This window comes from Candida albicans, chromosome 4 (genome assembly GCF_000182965.3).
Source record: "Candida albicans SC5314 chromosome 4, complete sequence".
In the NCBI taxonomy this organism is placed as follows: Eukaryota; Fungi; Ascomycota; class Pichiomycetes; order Serinales; family Debaryomycetaceae; genus Candida; species Candida albicans.
Window position 1 is genome coordinate 747 of NC_032092.1, and position 19,897 is coordinate 20,643.

Consider the following 19,897-nt stretch of genomic DNA (forward strand, 5'->3'; position numbering starts at 1 on the left):
AATACGTACRACTTATATTAATGGAATCTGAGTATCAGTGAACACTTGATAGTATATTAATCACTATGTGTGCGTATGTAGATATATACTTCCTCAACAGACCGATCCTTCGGAGGTCGTGTCTCCGTCTACACTCTGGGTGTAGATGTCCCTATATATCAAGGTGKTATTTCCCTGACACAAACGTCGCATAAACCAACAAGAATAATTTTATCACACCTTTATTTCCCCCCACCATGCCAGAAAACCTCCAAACAAGACTACATAACTCACTCGACGAGATATTGAAATCATCAGGATACATATTTGAGGTAATCGACCAAAACAGAAAGCAAAGCAATGTGATTACTAGCCCCAACAACGAACTAATCCAAAAATCCATAACCCAACTGCTCAACGGCGAAATCCAAAACTTCCATGCTATTCTAGACCAAACAGTGTCGAAACTCAATGATGCAGAGTGGTGTCTCGGCGTTATGGTTGAAAAGAAAAAGAAACTTGACGAATTGAAAGTCAAAGAAGAAGCGGCAAGAAAGAAACGTGAAGAGGAGGCCAAGAAAGCAGAGGAAATCAAGAAGGCAGAGGAAGCAAAGAAGGCAGAAGCAGCAAAGAAGGCAGAAGCAGCAAAGAAAGCAGAGACCGCCCCACAAAAGTTTGACGACTTTGACGACTTTATTGGCTTTGACATCAACGGCAATACCAACGGCGAAGACATGTTGTCCAACATGGACTACGAGGACCTAAAATTGGACGACAAAGTACATGCCACCACAGACAACAACTTGGACATGAACAACATACTTGAAAACGACGAGCTGATACTAGACGGGTTGAACATGACATTGCTCGACAATGGCGACCACGTAAACGAAGAGTTCGATGTAGACAGCTTTTTAAACCAGTTTGGTAATTAGGGGCTCTGTTCTACAAGACATATACAGATAGTACAGGARTAAGAAAAGAAATATTTTATATAGCTATATATTTCAAGTGTTTATTCTGTTCAACAAGTTCTAACCGTAGATACACCAAATCACCAAGTCAGACATTACTGAGCTAGCTTAACGGKCCAACTACTTTAAATTGCAATCCGTTCTTTACTTGAGTCAGTCGACTCTACAACAACTATCCTGAGGTGATTATTTTTTGGTGGAAATTTTGACCAAATTCTTAAGCAAAAAGTCTTTAATCGTTTGATCAGCTTAAAACTTTTACAGACTTTTCTACAGATACGTCCAGATACCTTTATTGCTCTACCCAGTCCTGGTGAAACTTGAAGTATTAGGTTTCATCACTTCAACTAAGAAGTCGCCAATTGAGAGCATGTCAAAGGTGAACAAATATTTGTGGAATCATCAGCTCATACGTCTTGTCGGGTTAAGSCCTCTACATGTTCAGTTCTATAACAATAAACATCATTCTATTACTCGGCTAACCCTATGCACTGTTAGTAGAAATACTCTGTGAAACCTGGTAAAATCAAATTAGGGATAATACTTAGAATCCCTTTATATGGATTTTTATCTTTTTCAAATTCATCATTTTCACATTATTAATATTTCCCCACTGAGATAATTATTACAAATTTCATTTCACAACAACATCATAATAATGCATCCCGCTACATCTATAAGTGACATCCAATGGAAAGAGGAACAAGTGTCTACCGTTCAAGGCTATATTTTACTCTCTATTATCATATCCCTATCAAATGGTAAAACTCATTTAAATTTATTCTTCTCTAAAGCAATTTTTTCTCAAATTATTTTGGAAAGTTGTTTTTATAGTGTTTTTTCTCGTCAAATAAAATTTGCCACGTCTTATTCTCAAACCTACACGACTATTCAGTTTACCACGTTTGTCTAACTTCTTGAACAGCTTTTTTACAGCCAACCAAAGCAGTTGTTTACTGAGGTATTTCCTTCGTGTAGCCGGTTATGCTAAAAACCTACTCTGTACAAACCATTGACTGTGCCCGCCTAGCGAGAAGCTGTGTGGTTACATTTTCGGGGTCGCGCACTTTGATCAATTCTCTATCTATATTTCTGGATTTTTTTCTCAACGAAAAAATCAACAACCTTATCATCACCACCACCAAATGGAAGGATTATTCTTTAACATCGACTACGGGTACCTTGAAGGTGTTGTCCGTGGCTACAAATCCGGCCTCTTAACTTCCAACCAATACGTCAACCTCACCCAATGCGATAACCTTGAAGATTTGAAATTACAATTATCATCCACCGACTACGGCAACTTTTTGGCAAACTATTCTGGTCCATTAAGCACTACCGTCATCCAGGAAAACTTGACAAAAAAACTATTCCAGCAGTACCAGTACATCCAAAGTCAATCGAGTGGGAAGTTAACCAAATTTATGGATTTCATAAACTACGGGTACATGATCGACAATGTCATATTGATGATTACCGGTACCTTACACGAAAGAGACAAGTCGGAAATCTTGAGAAAGACCAACGCCTTGGGGTGGTTCGATACCTTGCCTACATTGTCGATTGCTACCGACATCGAAAGTTTATACCTGACAGTGTTGATAGACACTCCTTTGGCCCCATTCTTCAAAAACTGTGTCAGTGCCGACGACTTGGACGACTTGAACATCGAAATTATAAGAAACAGATTATACAAAAACTACTTGGAAGGGTTTGTTGACTGGTGTGACAAAAACTTGGACGGACCCGATAAGGAGATTATGGAGAGATTGTTAACTTTGGAGGCCGACAAACGTGTCATCAATATCGCCCTAAACTCGTTAAACAACCCCGACTTGTCGCCAGAAGACAAGTTGTCGTTATTCCCCAGCCACGGCAAGTTGTACCCCACCTACCACTTGGAATTGTCGCAAGTAGACGACGTCGAGCAATTGAAATCAATCGTCGAACTCGTTGGCGACTACAAGGACATCTTCTCCGAAACCAACGAAAACTTGAAATCCTTAGGTGACTGGTTCTACTACTTGGAAATGCAATTGTGCAGAAATGCATTCACCCAGCAGTTCACCTTGGCGTCAGTCTATGCCTGGTTAAAGTCGAAAGAACAAGAAATCAGAAACATTACTTGGATCGCCGAGTGTATTGCCCAAAACCAAAAAAATAGAATTGAAAGCTACATAGCTGTATACTGATTTTATAAAAATAACGGCACCTCAACTGCCCCGCTTACATTGCGCTTGTCAACTACGCTCGACTGTACCTCTACCTTCTTGAACGACGTAAACAACACCGGCTTCTCTTGCTCCTCTATCCACCCAATCATAAACTCGTCGTGGTTGAGCTCCATCATGTTGATGGTGACTAGTGTCCCCGAGTACCCACTCAACGGTAGTTTCTTGCACAACAACTGGATAGAAAAACACCCATGCGCGTCTTTGATAAGCTTGCACTTGGAGCTTAGTCTCACCGCCCTGAATATTCGATAGAACGTCTCATAACTAAACTGCGACACCACGTACCTCTTGTCGCCACTAATTTCCAACTTCTCAAGCACATCCTTGTCGTTGGGGAATATAAGTTTCGACGTGCCAATAGGCCCATTACTGATAAAAGTCAACGTGTCTGCCTCGGCGTATATAAACAAGTTCTCGGTATCAATCTGCCACAAATCCAGTAAAATATTCGTAAGCACATCACTCCTGACCATCGCCTCCATCTCCACCCTCTCATAGTCGATCCCCAAATTATCATCCTCCATCCCCAGCTCAATAATATACGTGTAAAACTCGAGCTTCTCCAAAATATACGTATCCTCAAACTCAATAACTAGGGGGGATCCTTCACCCTGGTAGTTGAGGTAACATGTAACCGACTTTTCAAACTTCAACGTACTGGCCACAGACGTAAAACACTCGCCAATCAAACTCAAATCAACCCCCAACGTAAACTCCTCGCCAGTAATACTATAAATACTGAACAACAGCGGGTCGATATTCACATTCACATTAAACGTATGATTATAACTCGAGTAGATCGCGATCCCCGTCTCCTTGATCCTGATTATCGCCTGGTTATTAATACTGACCAAACTCTGGAAAATATCCGACAAATGTGCAATCTGCGTGGTCGACGCCGTAAACGAATCCTCAACCTGACAAATATCGGTGTTGTTCACCGACTCACTATCCGACTCAACAAACAACATGGCAAGAACGTGTTGTCCAATTTCAGGTGATACAATTTCTTGGCGCAATGTAACATTTTTCCATTACAAAAAAAAAAGAACCACCAAAAATTTTTTTTCTTATCAACTCTTCATCACCACACTTTGCCATGGCTTGGAGTCAGTTAGAATTAGAACCACCACACATAGCCTACGCCTGTGTGGGTATTTTCAGTACCCTATTCTCATTAGTCTCCCTTTTCGTCAAAGAACGTCTATACATCGGCGAGGCCACCGTCGCATCCATAGCAGGGCTTATCCTAGGCCCACATTGTCTAAACTGGTTTGACCCCGTCAGCTGGGGTAATTCAGACTACATCACCCTAGAAATCTGTCGAATAGTATTATGTATCCAGATCGTCGCCGTGGCAGTAGAGTTGCCGAAAAAGTATATGATGAAACATTGGCTCTCAGTGACTATTTTCTTGTTGCCGGTCATGACATGTGGGTGGTTGATTGTTGGGCTCTTTATCTGGTGTCTCATCCCCCATTTCACATTCAACGATGGATTGCTAGTCAGTGCATGTGTCACAGCCACCGACCCGGTCTTGGCTGCTGCTGTCGTCGGTAAAGGAAAGTTTGCCGAAAGAGTCCCTGGCCATTTGCGTAATTTGTTGTCAGCAGAATCGGGGTGTAACGACGGTATGGCATTCCCATTTATTTTCCTATCCCTAAACTTGATTATCCATTCTGGGCACGCCGGCGAAATTGTTAAAGACTGGTTTTTGTTGACCATCCTTTGGGAGTGTATTTTCGGCTGTTTATTGGGGACAGTCATTGGCTATGTCTTGCGTAAACTAGTCGCTTTTGCAGAAAACCAAAACCTTATCGACCGTGAATCGTTTTTGGCCATTTTCGTGTTTATTGCATTTATTTCTGCTGGTATTGGGTCGATGTTGGGTGTGGACGATTTATTGGTTTCGTTTGCTGCAGGTACCGCCTTTGGCTGGAATGGGGCATTCGCAAAGAAAACCGAAGAGTCACACGTGTCTACTGTTATTGACTTGTTGCTAAACTTGTCGTTTTTCGTCTACTTCGGGGCAATCATTCCTTGGCCACAATTCAATAACGCCGACTTGGGATTGAATGTATGGAGACTTGTCGTGTTGGCATTTGTCATCATATTCTTGAGAAGAATTCCCGCCGTTGTCGCCCTCAAGCCAATAACCCCCGACGTCAAAACATGGAGAGAGGCGTTATTCTGTGGCCATTTCGGGCCAATCGGTGTCGGTGCCATATTTGCCAGTATCTTGGCCAGAAAAGATTTGGAAGCCCACTACACCACCGAAGAAACGCCGCTACACCACCTCCCCAATGAGGATTTCCCTCACTACCAGTTGCTCGCCACAATCTGGCCAATAGTCTGCTTTATTGTTATTACATCGATCATCGTCCATGGATCTTCAGTAGCAGTGCTAACACTAGGTAAAAGACTAAACAGAATGGCCATCACCATGTCCTTCACAACCGACCAAGAAGGTAATGGAAGTGGCGGGTGGATGCAGAGACTCCAGAAACTCGACCGTGCCACCACCTCCTTCTCCTTACATCGTGTGGATACAATGGCACCAACCGAAAAACTGCAACCAGAAACTACCGGCACAAAAGTGCGTCCAACAGGCGGAGCCAAGAGAAAGAAGAACCACAGAGATGACAGAACACCCCCAGAAGCGCAGATCTTACAACTAGGGGGCAACAAAACGCCAGAACCCGAATCAGCCTCAGACACCCTTGCCATCCCAAACAAAACATCAGGGTTATCTGCATTTGGAGAGAAACCACCCACAAAAGCCGAAAAGGCACCTGTCCCAACCGTTGCTTACCAAGATGGTGACCAAGTTATTATCGAAGACCAGTATGGTGAAGTAATGGAAAACTTGAAATTAACCACCAAACCAGTACGCGCCCCTGATATCGGAAGTATCCATTCTATGGAATCCTTGGAGAGGCACCTCACACAATACTCAACTGGGTCTGGCGAATACACAACCGACGAGGATACCCACGGCTTACAAGAAAAATTATCTCGGTCGTTATCACGCCGGTCATACTATAAAAAAGATGATCCAAATAAACGTAAAGTATACGCCCACCGTGTGGACGATTTGATTGTGATTGAAAATGAAGATGGTGATATCATTAGAAGATACAAGGTCAACAAACACGCACCTGCACCAAGAGCACGGTCGGGGTCTATCATGGGCATGGTAAAGTCTATGGTGGGGATCAAGCCACCACCAGAAATCAGTGTAACCGACCTCGAGCACGGCACCCAGCACAAGATCATACTACCGGAAGAAGAAAACACACCAATGAGCAGCAAAACCGAACAAAAGTTGGAAGACACAATAGCTAATATCCTACAAGAAAACCACACCCAACCCATCTCCGAAGAGAGTGCCGACGAGGAGAGTGCCGACGAGGAGGAGACGGAAGTCGAAAAGAAAAGAAGATTGCAAGCTTTGGGTTACTTGCCAAGTAGTCGTCGCGATAGAGAAGACGAAGAGGAGTAGATAAATATATAAATTTTTTTGTTATGCGAACCTCGGTAGAAAAAATCGACAACTCTTTCTTTCTCTCCACAATGGATCACAACTACAAACTTGCTTTAAAGCAATTCATTAATAAGAACTTTGAGGCGTCGTTCAAGTTAACAAGTGAATTGTTTCACATCTGTTTCAACGAATATGCCAACCACACCATCTCCCAAACCTTGGTTACAAAAATAATCAACCTATACTTGGTGGAAGTGGGGGTTTGCTTGAAGGATGGATTGCTAAACCAAGTCCAGACCAACGCTGCAATCAATTCCATTACCAGCAACGAGGTCCTCAACCAGATTCGTTCCGTGTTTGGCAACGACATTCCATGTGAAATATTGTACAACTACCACCTAGCCCATATTACCAACCCGAAAGTGTTGATTGGCGATGGATACTTTGACCAGTTACATAAAGATTACTTGGGCGCAAACAACGACAAGTACAAGCCAAAGTTTATGCAGTTGGTGGTGTTTGAGATCTTGCCCACATTTGGAAAATACCAAGAAGCAGAACGATTGATTACTGACCCTAAAGATTTGGAAAAACTACGCAAAATCCAACACCTGCATGAGGAACAGAAGGCCCAGCAACGGTTGGCTAAACAAAATCAGGAAAAAGAAAGGGCAGCTGCCCTCGAACAGGCGAAACAGCAGACCTTGAAATACAAATCAATTAAAGAGATCCAAAACAGCTACGAAGAGGAACACCACGAAGTTCAAATATCGCAGTTGTCGTACATCTACAACCTTGTCAAAACCTACTTGAGAGAAAATTATTTGGCTGTGTTGGTGGTGTTGGTTCTCGGCATCAGCGCCAACAGGTACCGCACACACCTAAAAGAAAAAATTGTCGAGACCATAAAAATGGCATTTAAATTTAGTTACATATAGTCTGTATAGCAAAATGACACACCCACAAGGAATGTGGATTATAGGATACGGATCCTTAATCTTTAAACCACCACCACACGTATCGTACAAAGTCACAGGCTACTTAAAAGGGTTTATTCGCCGATTCTGGCAAAGCTCAATAGACCATCGAGGAACACCCGAGTATCCCGGCAGAGTGGTAACCCTCCTTTCCATAGACGATCTAACCTCCCCCAAATTTCACGACGAGTTCTATAATGTGTCGTCGCCTGACGACTTGCGTGTTTATGGAGTGGCATACTACATCGAGCCACAGCACGTCGAACAAGTCAAACAGTACCTCGACATCAGAGAACAAAACGGGTACACCGCCCACAAAGTGCCATTCTACGTGGGAGAAGAGTTCATTGAGAGCGATATCTACATTGGAACAATCGACAACGAAGCATTTGTGGGGCCAGAATCGTTAGAAGACACCGCCCATGTCATACGCACTGCTGTCGGTCCCAGTGGCAAAAACATAGACTACCTCGCCAACCTCGTCCACTCAATCAAAGACTTTGGTATTAGAGACCACTATTTAGAACACCTATACACCCTAGCTAGCTCAAATCCCGATAGTTCAACGCTGCCGACTCTAAAACCAGCGCCAACTGATTAATCGCATTCTGCGCCAGTTCAAAATCGTGTTGCGAAATATAGTTCCGTATAAACGGGAAACTGTGCCAGTCAAACTCACCCTTACTTGTAGGCGCAATAAACGGCAACCCAAAGAGTATATTCTTGTAGCCAGCACGCTGATGCTGGATTTCTCTCGTTAGGAACTGGCCATTAAACTCAACCATATTATCGTTCCACCGCCATCTCAGCATGGTATGGATGGTCGGCTCCATGCCGCCAGATTCATGGATAAACTGTTTCCATTCGCGGGCCCATTCCTGATAGTTTTCACTCACCAGCTTCAACGAGTTCAACGCACGTTTCAATCCATCAAAGTGTAGCACCGGCTTTGCTCGACCCACCTTCTCTACCTGCACCTCGGCATACCTCTCCAAATCCTGTTCAAACAACTCTAACTCACGTGTGAAATCACGGAAATTATACGGAATCAACGGACTTTCAGCAAACTCTAAAGCTATCCTCGACAAAAGCTCAACCATTTGTGCGTGCTTAACCATTTTCGGATCAACCCCGCTGGTCTCAAAATTATCAAAGTTATCAAAACAGGAGTTCTTGGGGTAGTCGACCCCCGTGAACTTAATCTCCATCGAAGGAATATTGATATAGTTGATAAATGGCACATAGTTCTTTGTCTCGAGAAAATCATTTCCCATGGGCACACGGTCACCATTCTGTTTCTTCACCAAATCATACATCGTACTATCCCCCGCTTTCACCTTCTGCAAGCAGTTACCAATCACTTCATGCAAGAACGGGTTGGCATTTATCAACAACTTATCCCCCGCCACCAAATCACTCAAGTCAATATACACATACCCTTCTTTGCGCAACGACTCCTTCCTATTCTCTATCCATTCAGCAGCACCGGCCAAATTATACTCAGTGGCATCAAACGAAACAAAAAATATCGACCGCGACGGGGTCCACAGATACTTTCTCTGCATCGACGTAAATATCTTTACCATTTCCAATAACGCAACAGTGCCGGTATTACTGCCCATCGTCCCATAACAGCCAGAGTCTCGAGCAGCACCAATAATAACCCCCTTTTCGTTCTGTTCTCGCCCTTCAATAGACCCAGCAACATTCCACACCTGGTGCATTGGCCGGTCAATGTTTTGCACACTCAATTCTAGGGCCGGCGATTTACCGTCACCACTCTTGTACCCATCAAAGTCAACGCCACCAGCCAACTTCCTCAACAAGATTTCGCCATCTTTCCACGACACCGGGATGGTGGGGATTTTGGGCGTGGTCTCAGACTTGTCCCACGTCAACCTAGTCACATACATGTTCTCCGATGCCCAGCCAGGGGTCAAAATATCGCCAGGCGACATTCGTGTCAACCCAACATTCTCTCTCTGAATCACATCATCAGAAACACTATACTTCTTGGTGATAAACACCACTGCCTTGGCCTTGTGCTGCTCGGCAATGTACACCTTATTCGGTTCAGGGGTCTTGCCGCCATACTTCACCAACACAATCTTATCTTTCACCTCAACGCCATTGGCAATCACCTTGTCATAGTCCTCGGCCTCCCCATAATTCACATAAATAAAACTCCCCTTGATAGGCGTTTCTGTGTTCAACGAGTTTGGGTTAAATGCCAAAAACTCCATGCCCTCGTTATGTTGCTCAAACAACGTCGCCTCAAAATCTTCAACCTTCAAGTACGTCTTGGTCTTGTCTGGATAATTGGTAAAACTTTCCAACTCATTCAACTCAACATGGTGTAGACCATTATTCTTGAAAAACGACTGTACATACTTTGCCAACGCCAAGTCTCCTTTCGTGCCGGTGATGTGTGGTATCGACGAAAAGTACTCTAAATGCTCTTTCATTTCTTTGGGATCAATAAAGTGCGTTATAGACTCGCCAACTTTGTCGATATCATAGAACCTGCCCCTAGTGAACGCTCCCACACTGGCCCCACTGATAGAATCGTTGTCGCTATATTTTGTAATACCAAAAACAATCACCATAACAAACGAAACATACAACAACCGCTTCACCACTAACGGGTTCCCCAACTTTAATATCGACCGCTCATACTGCATCTGAAAGTACTTGTACCCTTCATAGATCGGGTCTATAATTCTCGTCACGGGCCGTAATATCCTTGTATTGAAATTGTTGGCAAACTTGACTAAAAGACCAGATGCCGGCAACTGGGGGTCGTCTATCTCAAACTGTTCCATGGGTGTGTGCACGTCGTCATATTCCGGTGGGTGCATCGGCAACACTGTCGATGATGAAGAAACATTATCTAGTCTCTGGTACCCACTATGAGATGTCATGATATGGATGGTGGAAAAGTGGTTTACTTGTACATTTTTTTTTTTCTGGGCTGTGTTTATTTTCGCACTATAATTTACTTTGACTACCTAAAACCTTATACACCTCACTCTCAAACCTCGCGTAGCTCTCAATATTATACTCGTCCATAAATGGCAACACCTGAACAGCATAAAACCCACCAATCCCATTCTCAAAATCAATCCAAAAGTGCAAGTTGGCTACACCCGACCAGTAGTTAGACCCTCTGGGTCTGCCTGTAGGCAAATCGTTCAGACCATACGCATTTCCAGTCAATGTCCACCCATCGTTTTTCCGTTCCTCTTCATCAAGAACATTGTGTGACAACCCAATAAAGTCAAACTCAAAATCGTCCGGTAAATGGTTCCTAATAGCAAACCTGACTGTCGACTCGTTAAGTATCCGGTTCCCAGTATCTGGCGAGACCCCATAGTTGAGCCACACTCTGATAAATTTGAGGTAGTCACCAACACTCCCAAAACACCCTTGTCCCCCTAAATCCAAAATGGGATCTAAACTAATTGGTGTCTTCTTGAGCAAAACCAATGTCTCATCAGGCTTTCTAAAATGGATCCTAACCAAGTCCGAAGGGTCCTTCTTGTGGAAGGTACAGCTTGTCATGCCAATAGGTTCAAACACGTGTGTGGCCAAAAACTCACCCAACTTCTGCCCACTAATCCGTTCAAGAACAAACCCCAACCAGTCAATATTATGTCCATAAGCCCAATCAGTACCTGGTTCATGAATCAAAGGTGTCTTTTTATGGAAAAACTCCATGGGCGGGTTGATGGCGTCGATTCGTTCGCCCTTGGTGATCAACGCAAAGTAATCGGGACTAATAAACCCATACGAAAACCCGGCAGTATGGGTGATCAAGTGTTTGGCAGTAATTGGCGTTTGCGGTGTCGTCAACGGCTTTGAAAGCTTACCACTATACTTGTCTACTGCTCCTGGCTCTAATACCCCGATATTGGCAATCTCTGGGAAATATGTAGAAACGGGAATATCTAATTGGAGTTTCCCTTGTTCGTACAAAATCAATGCCCCCATCACCGTCAAGGATTTAGTACACGAAAACAACGCGTAGCTATCGTTATTTGTAACTGGCACAGGGTCATTGATATTTCTCACACCTTTCGAGTTCAAGTACACGGTAGAATCCCGATCTGTAACGCCAAGTGTACACCCTGGAGCAATTAATTGCGGCGTGGAATCGCCATTAAATGTAGTAATATCCTTCAAAACCCTATCAAGAGACAGGGCAAGTTTGGTGGATTGCGTACTTGTAAACTTCATTGGTGAGTGAAAAAAATAAAAAACCTTTCAATTAGCTCATATTTATATGCCTACCAATGTGACTGTGATTTTGTTGTCGTGGGGAAACCCCACACTCCATTACAAACTTTTTTTCGCAACAAAATTTACATAAATTTCTTTTTCCACAAACATCAACCCACCATGTTACAGTGTATCTTGATTGCACTAATACTAACCGTATCGATTACCGCAAATGTCCACCCCATCATCATCCACGGCCACTACTTTATAGATAGTATCACAAAAGAACCAGTATGTAACCGCCAACACATTCTTGCGCCAACACTTACTAACCAACCTTACAGTTCTACATCAAGGGAATAGACTACCAGCCAGGTGGATCGTCTGCAGTCTCCGAGCTCAACGACCCATTATCGGATCCCGACAAATGTGCTAGAGATATAATCCTATTTCAAGAATTGGGTATCAACACCATTCGTATTTATTCAATAAATGCACACCTAAACCACGATAAATGCATGACCATGTTGGCCAAAGCAGGAATATACTTGTTTCTAGACGTAAACTCGCCATTGCCACACCACCACCTAAACCGATACGAGCCGTGGAATTCGTACAACTTGTACTACTTTGAAAATGTCTTTAAGGTGGTAGAACAGTTTTCCCACTACAACAACACGCTAGGGTTTATTGCCGGGAACGAAATTGTCAACGACCCCATCTCCGCCAGTGTGGCTGCCCCATATGTCAAAGCGGTGGTCCGCGAAATCAAAAGCTATATCGAATACAATGCACCAAGAACCATCCCCGTCGGTTATTCAGCGGCCGACGACTTGAACTATCGAATGCCACTAGCACAGTACCTCGAGTGTGGCGACGACAACCCCAAAGAATCAGTCGACTTTTATGGCGTCAACTCGTACCAGTGGTGTGGCGACCAGACATTCTACAGCAGCGGGTACAACATCTTGGTCAACGATTACAAACATTTCACCAAACCAATGTTTTTTTCGGAATATGGGTGCAATGAGGTGTTGCCGAGAAATTTCGATGAAGTCCCAGTATTGTACACAAACGATATGATAGATGTTTTCAGTGGCGGATTGGTATACGAGTTCACCCAGGAACCAAACAACTATGGCCTAGTCAAGGTTCTCTCCAATGGCGACGTCAAAGTATTGCGGGACTTTATTCAGTTGAAAAACAAATTCGACACCCTACCCGAGCTAGACTATAGCTATATCATCCAATCAATGAAGGAAAACGCAAAGGATATACACCAAAAGTTGACAACATTTAAAACATCAATTCCGAAATGTGAGTTGCTGTACCCTAATCTTGACATTTCTAGGGGCGTTCCCCCGACCATCGCGCAGACATTGATTGAAACTGGCGTTGACGCTAAGCGCGGAGAATATGTGACTCTATCCAACGAGGATCTAACAACAACGTACAAATTCTTCCAAGAAAGCGGCGAAAAACTAGCCATCGTCAACAGAATTGAAACCATGGTGGAAGTTGATGAAAAAGCGTTGGAAAACCGAGAAACACCCCAAGAACCTGCGGAATCTGCTGAGCCTGCGGAACCCACAGAACCTGCAGAGCCCCCTTCACCACCACCTAGCACCCCGTTTATCGACTTTATCCACAAACTAATAGACCCCTTCAAAACCTTCTGTGCTAACTTGTTTAATTAATACTTTGACTTTGTGTATAGTAATCTATAATCGTGTCGAAAAATCTGTAATGTATTCCCCGGGTTCAACTCTAACGGTTTAAGAAATATTTTCCAATCATCATACGTCAACGACTCTATATTTTTATCCAGCTGCTGCTCCTTGAACCCACATTTGAGACATGTCTTGACTCGTGGCGGAAACTTTCGTAGCACAATAATCAAGTGCGGGATCTGCGACGTGTACTCCATAAACGTTTCAAAATTATCAGTTGGCGGCTCTATCCACGAGTCAACATCCTTGTGCACATCATCGTGTCTCAAATAGTCAAACAATTCAAAATTTGTCAACTTCAAAGTATCCAACCTCGAGTACCCTCCTACCCCAGAACACAACAACTGGAAAAACGGATTATACTTGCCAAACTTAAACTCCTGGTTGGTATAGAAAATGTTTGACCCAATATCCAACGTCAAGTAATGCAATGCCTCGTTCTTCACTTTGATTAGATCGATCAACGACAATTCGGTGCTGTTGGCAATTTTGGATAGTTCTAGCTCCGACACATTGGTGAATATCAGATTCTCTCTTTTTGGTCCCTTCTTAAACGGATAGATACACGATTCAAAGTGTATTTTATTTATTCGTAGATCCTTGATCGTGATTGGATTATCAATAATAAAGTTTACCAAACACAATTCGTCAATCACATCAAAATACTCTGCAATAAGTGACAAATGGGTATTCCTCAATGGTATAGACCACCCTGATTGTGTCTTCATCACCAACTTCCCCAAACGTCTATTCTTTGTCTTCGGGGCCTTGCGTTTAAAAATATTACTGCTGCCAGACTTGGACTCCATGGGGAACCCAAACGACGGGGAAATCTCGCTAAAAATAACACACTGCAACCCAAATGCATGGGTAAACAAGTTCGACAACGACAAGATAAACTCAGTATAGTTGAGCTGGTCCATGGCTCTCACTTTCGACTCCACTGCATAGCTCCCGGCTATATTTAGTTTTGTGTTTTCTGAGTCCTTAATTTGTGGGTTGATAAACTCAATGGTGTTGAGGAAATTGATTTTGTTGCTGATATCTGCTAGTAGATGTATAGTGGCAAACTGGTAGAACTTTTTTGGGTTTTTGAAAACAATCAGATTATACAATAGGTGCTTGTTGACAATATGGTTAAACTTTTTACAACACAATGCCACACTTCTCAATGTCTGGTAATCATCAACTAAACAAAAAATCTCAAGTAGTATCTCCAACGGCAAGGAATGAAGATGCACAAGCGGGTACTCATGTACTTTCTTCTTGGAAAAGAACCTGCCTTTCTTACCAATCAATTGGTACTTTAACATTGCTGAAAGAAAAAGTTGTCGAAAGGGTGATTTTTTTCTCCCCAAACTCATCTGAAATGGGGGTGTGTCCTTACGTACAGGAATTTATGTCCGCCTTGCTAAAACATACACAAACCTTAAATTTATCCTATATACCCTAAAACGACTCTGTATAACAATACACTTCCGGTGCACCTTTCACCCTTCTAGCACTTTGACAATGATGTTTGATGGAGTTTGTGAATGATGGCGAGCCACATGAAGTAACTGCCATCGACTGGTTAGCTCCTAGCAGCTGAGAGTGCTGTTGTATTATATCTTGAATTTGTGGTCTCCCATACAAAATATTATAATCGTTGGTTAACGATTTTGTTATTTCAATGATCAGATTCTTTCTTTGTAGTGGCAATTCTTCCTTTGTTTCCTGGGTAATATAAATATCAACAGAACACCGTCCAGCAAACTGTTTCAACGAATCCTCAAACCACTCAATATTATCTTGCTTTCTGATTGCCCACACAAATTTGATAAACTGGTTTTTTGGACGGAACAAAACATCACCCTCCTGATCACGTCTATCTATTTGGTTCAACAAATCAAGACAAACTGGGAATGTAAATGCACCACCCGAACCAGCAGCGAAAAATAGACACGTATCAAAAGTTATCAACGGCTGATACCTAGCACCATATGGACCATGGAACATAGCTTTGATTGTCACCTCATCATGATCAACTTGCTCAAGATGTCTCATGAGTTTTCTGGTAAACCCACGCTCAACCCTGATGAGTAGTTTCATCTCCCCACTTTCAGCAAGACTAGAAATCGTGAATGGATGGTATTGGAAGAATTTGATTTTTCCCACATTCAAGTAAATGTGCTGACCAGCTTTCCACGTTTTGTATTTGGGGAGGAATCTCGTGTACCAAGACTTTGACGTGTATCCAGCTTCAGAGACAGGTATCACCACCGAAATCGTGCTGTCATCGATGATCCGGAATGTACATCTACCTTTGGTGGGCGACTTTTTGGCGTGCAAGTATGCAAACACTTTACTAACAACCCTGTCGATAACCAACCCGTGCACCGAAATCAACACCACAGCCCTGTTTCCTTGATTGTGGATAAATGTAAAGAACAACATCATAAATGCAAAAATACGGTGTTGCACCAAAAAGAAATCATACGCAAACTGTCTGATAAACTTTAAACTAGCCCAGTTCAAAATACTGAAACTCCCATAAGCCATAAACCCAAATATCTGTGGTGGGATCATAATCATAATTTTAAAGTTGAGATTCAACCAATAGTAACAAGCCATCCCCATATGGATAGTGATCATGACCCACATAAGCCGTGACAACCATTTATGAACAAATTCTAATCTATCATGTTGCAACCCTGTTATTGATGTCAACAAGTCATTTTTCATAACAGCAAATAATAAAATCGGCAAGTTTCCTACTGCCACCTTCAGCAATCTCTTGGAAATAATATAAAACCGACTTTGATAATCTAAATCATTAATCTCTGCAAAGCAGAACCCAACATTAAGACCAACAAACAATATTCCCAACAACACCAAACTGGGCTGAAAGTAGAAATCGCCCCATACATGAACACAACTCGTCCATGCATCCCACACTTTAAGTAGTCTAAAATAGTTGTTGCGTTTGTTATTGACTCGCAAGTATCGTGGAATCCAATAAAAAAGTATCCCATGTCCAGCTAACACAATGAACGTCAATACAAATATCAACCACTCATATTTATTATTTCTATCCTTTTCCACAAAAAACTGTTGATCAAATGGAATAGCCATGGTTGAAAGTTAAACTTGGTTAATGATAAAAAAAAAAAAAAATTTAGAGGTGAATATAGATTTGTTTAATACTTTTCATTCATGCATTCAATAAACCTTATTATCATCAGACAAGGGATGCGGCCATCGTTTAATTGGTGGATTTATCGTTTCTATGCCAAGAATCCGAAAACTGCGAAATTTTACGCAGCACAAAAGCATTTTTAGTGTTTTGCGATCCGAGACTAATCTGATAAATTGGGGGACAACAAAGACAGGTCAAGACCACTTTTCTTTCGGGTTTAACGTTATATAAGGGTAAGAGATTCCTATTTTTTTTTTTCATCAGCTCCATATCCACACTAACATGCATTTCATATTCTACTTGATTCTTTTAGTATCTGCTGCTGATTACGGTAACTTTGGTACATACCCAAAAGTCCCTAAAACTGCTTCCATTAATGGGTTCGCAGATCCAATCTACGATTTATTACCAGACTGTGCAAAGGAATGTGTCAAATTCAGTACAAGTAACACCCCTTGTCCATATTGGGATACAGGATGTTTCTGCGTGATGCCACAATGGGCTGGTTTAGTTGGTCAATGTGTTGCTCAAAAGTGTAAGGGTGAAGATGTTGCTAGTGCCAGATTCTTGGCTACTTCGTTGTGTTCAGTTGTTGGTGCTAATACTTGGATGATGCCTGCTTCTATTTCCTCGATGCTTTCCACTGCCGCTGGAGATGCTAAGGAAGTTACTACAATTGAAGGGAAAACTGCTAAATCATGGGTTACTGCTCCAGGAAGTGCTGCTGGGAGCGTTGTTTCCGAAACTGGTAGTGCAAGTGAAACCGGCAGTTCCGAATCGGCTCAATCAACAACTACAGGCTCGTCATCTACAGGCTCATCATCCACAGACTCCTCCTCTTCTTCTTCCTCATCTCCTTCATCTTCTGCTAATTTTGCTGTTTTGCAGACAGGAGGAATCGGATCGGTAATTCTTGGATTCATGATGTACCTTCTTGTATAAACGTTCTATATATTCTATTATGCCCAAAATATAAAGACCACCATCTCATGTCGTATAAGTTTTGTAACCTTCAATTATTGCGTGATGTTTCGAACAATAGAGTGAAATTTTTTTTTCTTTGTTTCTCAAATGAGTACAAAAAATTTTAGCAAACGTTTACTTGGGTTAACTACCTATTGGTGGAAAAGTCTTTATCCGTTGTTGAAATCTTTACTCCCCCCAGTTTCCCTTCTCTCCGGGTACTTGGGCATTTTTAATGATCCTACTTCTATCCCGAAAAAGTTCCGATACATAGTGAGAACAGTTAGGTGGAATTGTAGTGACCAAGAAAAAAAAAACCACAAAACAAAACGTGCAGCTACTCCAAACCGGACAAAACGCTTAATCTCAAAAATCTAATCTATTTCATCAAATTGAGTATGCCAAGAAATTGGGGTATCTAGTTTGCTTCAATAACAATTGTAGTCAACCTGAGTAAGTTTCCTAGACTAGTGCCGAATTAGTCCACAGAAGACCCCCATTAGAATTGACGATAGTTTGAGACATACTATACCCACCAAAAAATCTGATGTTTCCCACAAATCTTCGTTAAAAAGACCGCAAATCGAAAGATCAGCTTGCCATTCTTTTATTAGCTGCATTTTCCGTGCTAATTAATCGGATTTGCTATTGCTGAATGGTTACGATTGGCCATTCGAGGTCACCTATGGTTGCTGCCATGTGGATGTTTATGCAAGAAACATGCCTGGAATATCCAGATTTGGTAACTAAAGTTCTACAAACAGCAATGGTATACTTTTTGGTGTTAGGGGCTACGAGGTTTCGCTATTTCTTGACCACTACAAGAGTCTAAAAACAGAACTCAATTGTATAATTGTTACACAAACACATATACGCCTCGAGTAATTAAGCCAAGCTGCATAAGTATTTGCTACTTTGTTTTGTTTTGTGTACAATTGAGGTAATTCTTAATTTTTTTTCTTAGCACAATTTAATCAAGGAAATATCGGACTACTTTCTGACTGGATAGAATTGAAGGTATGAAAGTTCCTTTGTTCAGGTGCCATATGGGTACTCCCCCAAAACTTCTTTTGTGTAGAAGAATTGCCGAACATCTTTGTTATTATTTTCTTTGCGAACCAAATTTGGAAGAATGGAAAATTAGGGTATAAATACATAGGCATTTTCCATGACTTCCGTTGTTCTGAATTCTAATTCTTCACTAACTATCACTAATAACTAATACTACAATGCTCGCCTTATCCTTATTGTCAATCGTTTCCATTGCTTCAGCTGCTGGTGTCACTGCTATCCCAGAAGGTGATAATCCATACACTATTTTCCCAAGTGTTGCTAAAACCGCTTCCATCAACGGTTTCGCTGACAGAATCTACGACCAATTGCCAGAATGTGCCAAAGAATGTGTTAAGCAAAGTACTAGTAGTACCCCATGTCCATACTGGGATACCGGTTGTTTGTGTGTTATGCCTCAATTTGCTGGTGCCGTTGGTAACTGTGTTGCTAAAAACTGTAAAGGAAAAGAAGTTGGTTCTGTTGAATCTTTGGCCACTTCCATTTGTTCATCTGCTGGTGTTTGGGAACCATACTGGATGATCCCATCAAGTGTTTCTGACGCTTTGGCTAAGGCTGCTGATGCCGCTGCTGAAACCACTGCCGAATCCACCACTGCCGAATCTACTGCCGCTGAAACCACCAAGGCTGAAGAAACTTCTGCTAAAGAAACCACTGCTGCTGAAACTTCCAAGGCTGCTGAAAGTTCTGCACCAGCTGAAACTTCTAAAGCTGAAGAAACTTCAAAGGCTGCTGAAACCACCAAAGCTGAAGAATCTTCTGTTGCTCAATCTTCTTCTTCTGCTGCAGACGTTGCTTCTGTTTCCGTTGAAGCTGCTAACGCCGGTAACATGCCAGCTGTTGCTATTGGTGGTGTCATTGCCGCTGTTGCTGCCTTATTCTAAGTTGAATTATAGTATTGCTGATAATACATAACTAATATATGATCTTATTGCAACTAGAGTATTTACGTTTAATGTAATTTGCGATAGCAATACAAGTACGAACTAGCACTTGAGCCGCCACCGCCGCCGCTCCCTTCCTTGCTATTGTCTTGCAATTACGGGGGCTCTTTTTTGTCGCTAATGTACTCATAAGCGGGGCAAGGCA

The 19,897-nt window shown here is 42.2% G+C and overlaps 13 protein-coding genes across 13 annotated transcripts; 8 read left to right on the forward strand and 5 right to left on the reverse strand. All coding sequences in view use genetic code 12, as the record gives it.

The window, feature by feature from the left end:
• Window positions 1–236: 236 nt before the first annotated feature.
• TLO9 (Tlo9p) lies at window positions 237–914 on the forward strand (the record flags this gene model as incomplete). Its single annotated transcript, XM_705238.2, has 1 exon — window positions 237–914. One exon carries the CDS (start codon window positions 237–239, stop codon window positions 912–914), a length of 678 nt encoding a protein of 225 aa, XP_710330.1.
• A 1,184-nt stretch (window positions 915–2,098) lies between these two features.
• CAALFM_C400020WA (H(+)-transporting V0 sector ATPase subunit d) lies at window positions 2,099–3,145 on the forward strand (the record flags this gene model as incomplete). The annotated part of the gene is made up of 1 exon (XM_705240.2): window positions 2,099–3,145. The coding sequence occupies one exon, from the start codon at window positions 2,099–2,101 to the stop codon at window positions 3,143–3,145; it is 1,047 nt and encodes a 348-aa protein (XP_710332.2).
• A 2-nt stretch (window positions 3,146–3,147) lies between these two features.
• On the reverse strand, window positions 3,148–4,158 carry CAALFM_C400030CA (uncharacterized protein; the record flags this gene model as incomplete). The annotated part of the gene is made up of 1 exon (XM_705242.2): window positions 3,148–4,158. The coding sequence occupies one exon, from the start codon at window positions 4,156–4,158 to the stop codon at window positions 3,148–3,150; it is 1,011 nt and encodes a 336-aa protein (XP_710334.2).
• A 128-nt stretch (window positions 4,159–4,286) lies between these two features.
• On the forward strand, window positions 4,287–6,689 carry CNH1 (Cnh1p; the record flags this gene model as incomplete). The annotated part of the gene is made up of 1 exon (XM_705243.2): window positions 4,287–6,689. One exon carries the CDS (start codon window positions 4,287–4,289, stop codon window positions 6,687–6,689), a length of 2,403 nt encoding a protein of 800 aa, XP_710335.2.
• Window positions 6,690–6,760: 71 nt separating this feature from the next.
• CAALFM_C400050WA (uncharacterized protein) lies at window positions 6,761–7,609 on the forward strand (the record flags this gene model as incomplete). The annotated part of the gene is made up of 1 exon (XM_705247.2): window positions 6,761–7,609. One exon carries the CDS (start codon window positions 6,761–6,763, stop codon window positions 7,607–7,609), a length of 849 nt encoding a protein of 282 aa, XP_710339.2.
• Window positions 7,610–7,622: 13 nt separating this feature from the next.
• CAALFM_C400060WA (gamma-glutamylcyclotransferase) lies at window positions 7,623–8,249 on the forward strand (the record flags this gene model as incomplete). The annotated part of the gene is made up of 1 exon (XM_705248.2): window positions 7,623–8,249. The coding sequence occupies one exon, from the start codon at window positions 7,623–7,625 to the stop codon at window positions 8,247–8,249; it is 627 nt and encodes a 208-aa protein (XP_710340.2).
• Window positions 8,191–10,569, reverse strand: CAALFM_C400070CA (putative zinc metalloprotease; the record flags this gene model as incomplete). The annotated part of the gene is made up of 1 exon (XM_705250.2): window positions 8,191–10,569. The coding sequence occupies one exon, from the start codon at window positions 10,567–10,569 to the stop codon at window positions 8,191–8,193; it is 2,379 nt and encodes a 792-aa protein (XP_710342.2).
• Window positions 10,570–10,636: 67 nt separating this feature from the next.
• Window positions 10,637–11,884, reverse strand: CAALFM_C400080CA (uncharacterized protein; the record flags this gene model as incomplete). The annotated part of the gene is made up of 1 exon (XM_705252.2): window positions 10,637–11,884. One exon carries the CDS (start codon window positions 11,882–11,884, stop codon window positions 10,637–10,639), a length of 1,248 nt encoding a protein of 415 aa, XP_710344.2.
• Window positions 11,885–12,046: 162 nt separating this feature from the next.
• PHR3 (1,3-beta-glucanosyltransferase) lies at window positions 12,047–13,563 on the forward strand (the record flags this gene model as incomplete). The annotated part of the gene is made up of 2 exons (XM_019475350.1): window positions 12,047–12,157; window positions 12,211–13,563. 2 exons carry the CDS (start codon window positions 12,047–12,049, stop codon window positions 13,561–13,563), a joined length of 1,464 nt encoding a protein of 487 aa, XP_019330895.1.
• On the reverse strand, window positions 13,560–14,960 carry CAALFM_C400100CA (uncharacterized protein; the record flags this gene model as incomplete). Its single annotated transcript, XM_708221.2, has 1 exon — window positions 13,560–14,960. The coding sequence occupies one exon, from the start codon at window positions 14,958–14,960 to the stop codon at window positions 13,560–13,562; it is 1,401 nt and encodes a 466-aa protein (XP_713314.2).
• An 85-nt stretch (window positions 14,961–15,045) lies between these two features.
• On the reverse strand, window positions 15,046–16,710 carry FRP1 (Frp1p; the record flags this gene model as incomplete). The annotated part of the gene is made up of 1 exon (XM_708222.2): window positions 15,046–16,710. The coding sequence occupies one exon, from the start codon at window positions 16,708–16,710 to the stop codon at window positions 15,046–15,048; it is 1,665 nt and encodes a 554-aa protein (XP_713315.2).
• A 346-nt stretch (window positions 16,711–17,056) lies between these two features.
• On the forward strand, window positions 17,057–17,716 carry PGA7 (Pga7p; the record flags this gene model as incomplete). Its single annotated transcript, XM_708223.1, has 1 exon — window positions 17,057–17,716. One exon carries the CDS (start codon window positions 17,057–17,059, stop codon window positions 17,714–17,716), a length of 660 nt encoding a protein of 219 aa, XP_713316.1.
• A 1,250-nt stretch (window positions 17,717–18,966) lies between these two features.
• RBT5 (Rbt5p) lies at window positions 18,967–19,692 on the forward strand (the record flags this gene model as incomplete). The annotated part of the gene is made up of 1 exon (XM_708224.2): window positions 18,967–19,692. The coding sequence occupies one exon, from the start codon at window positions 18,967–18,969 to the stop codon at window positions 19,690–19,692; it is 726 nt and encodes a 241-aa protein (XP_713317.1).
• Window positions 19,693–19,897: the final 205 nt, after the last annotated feature.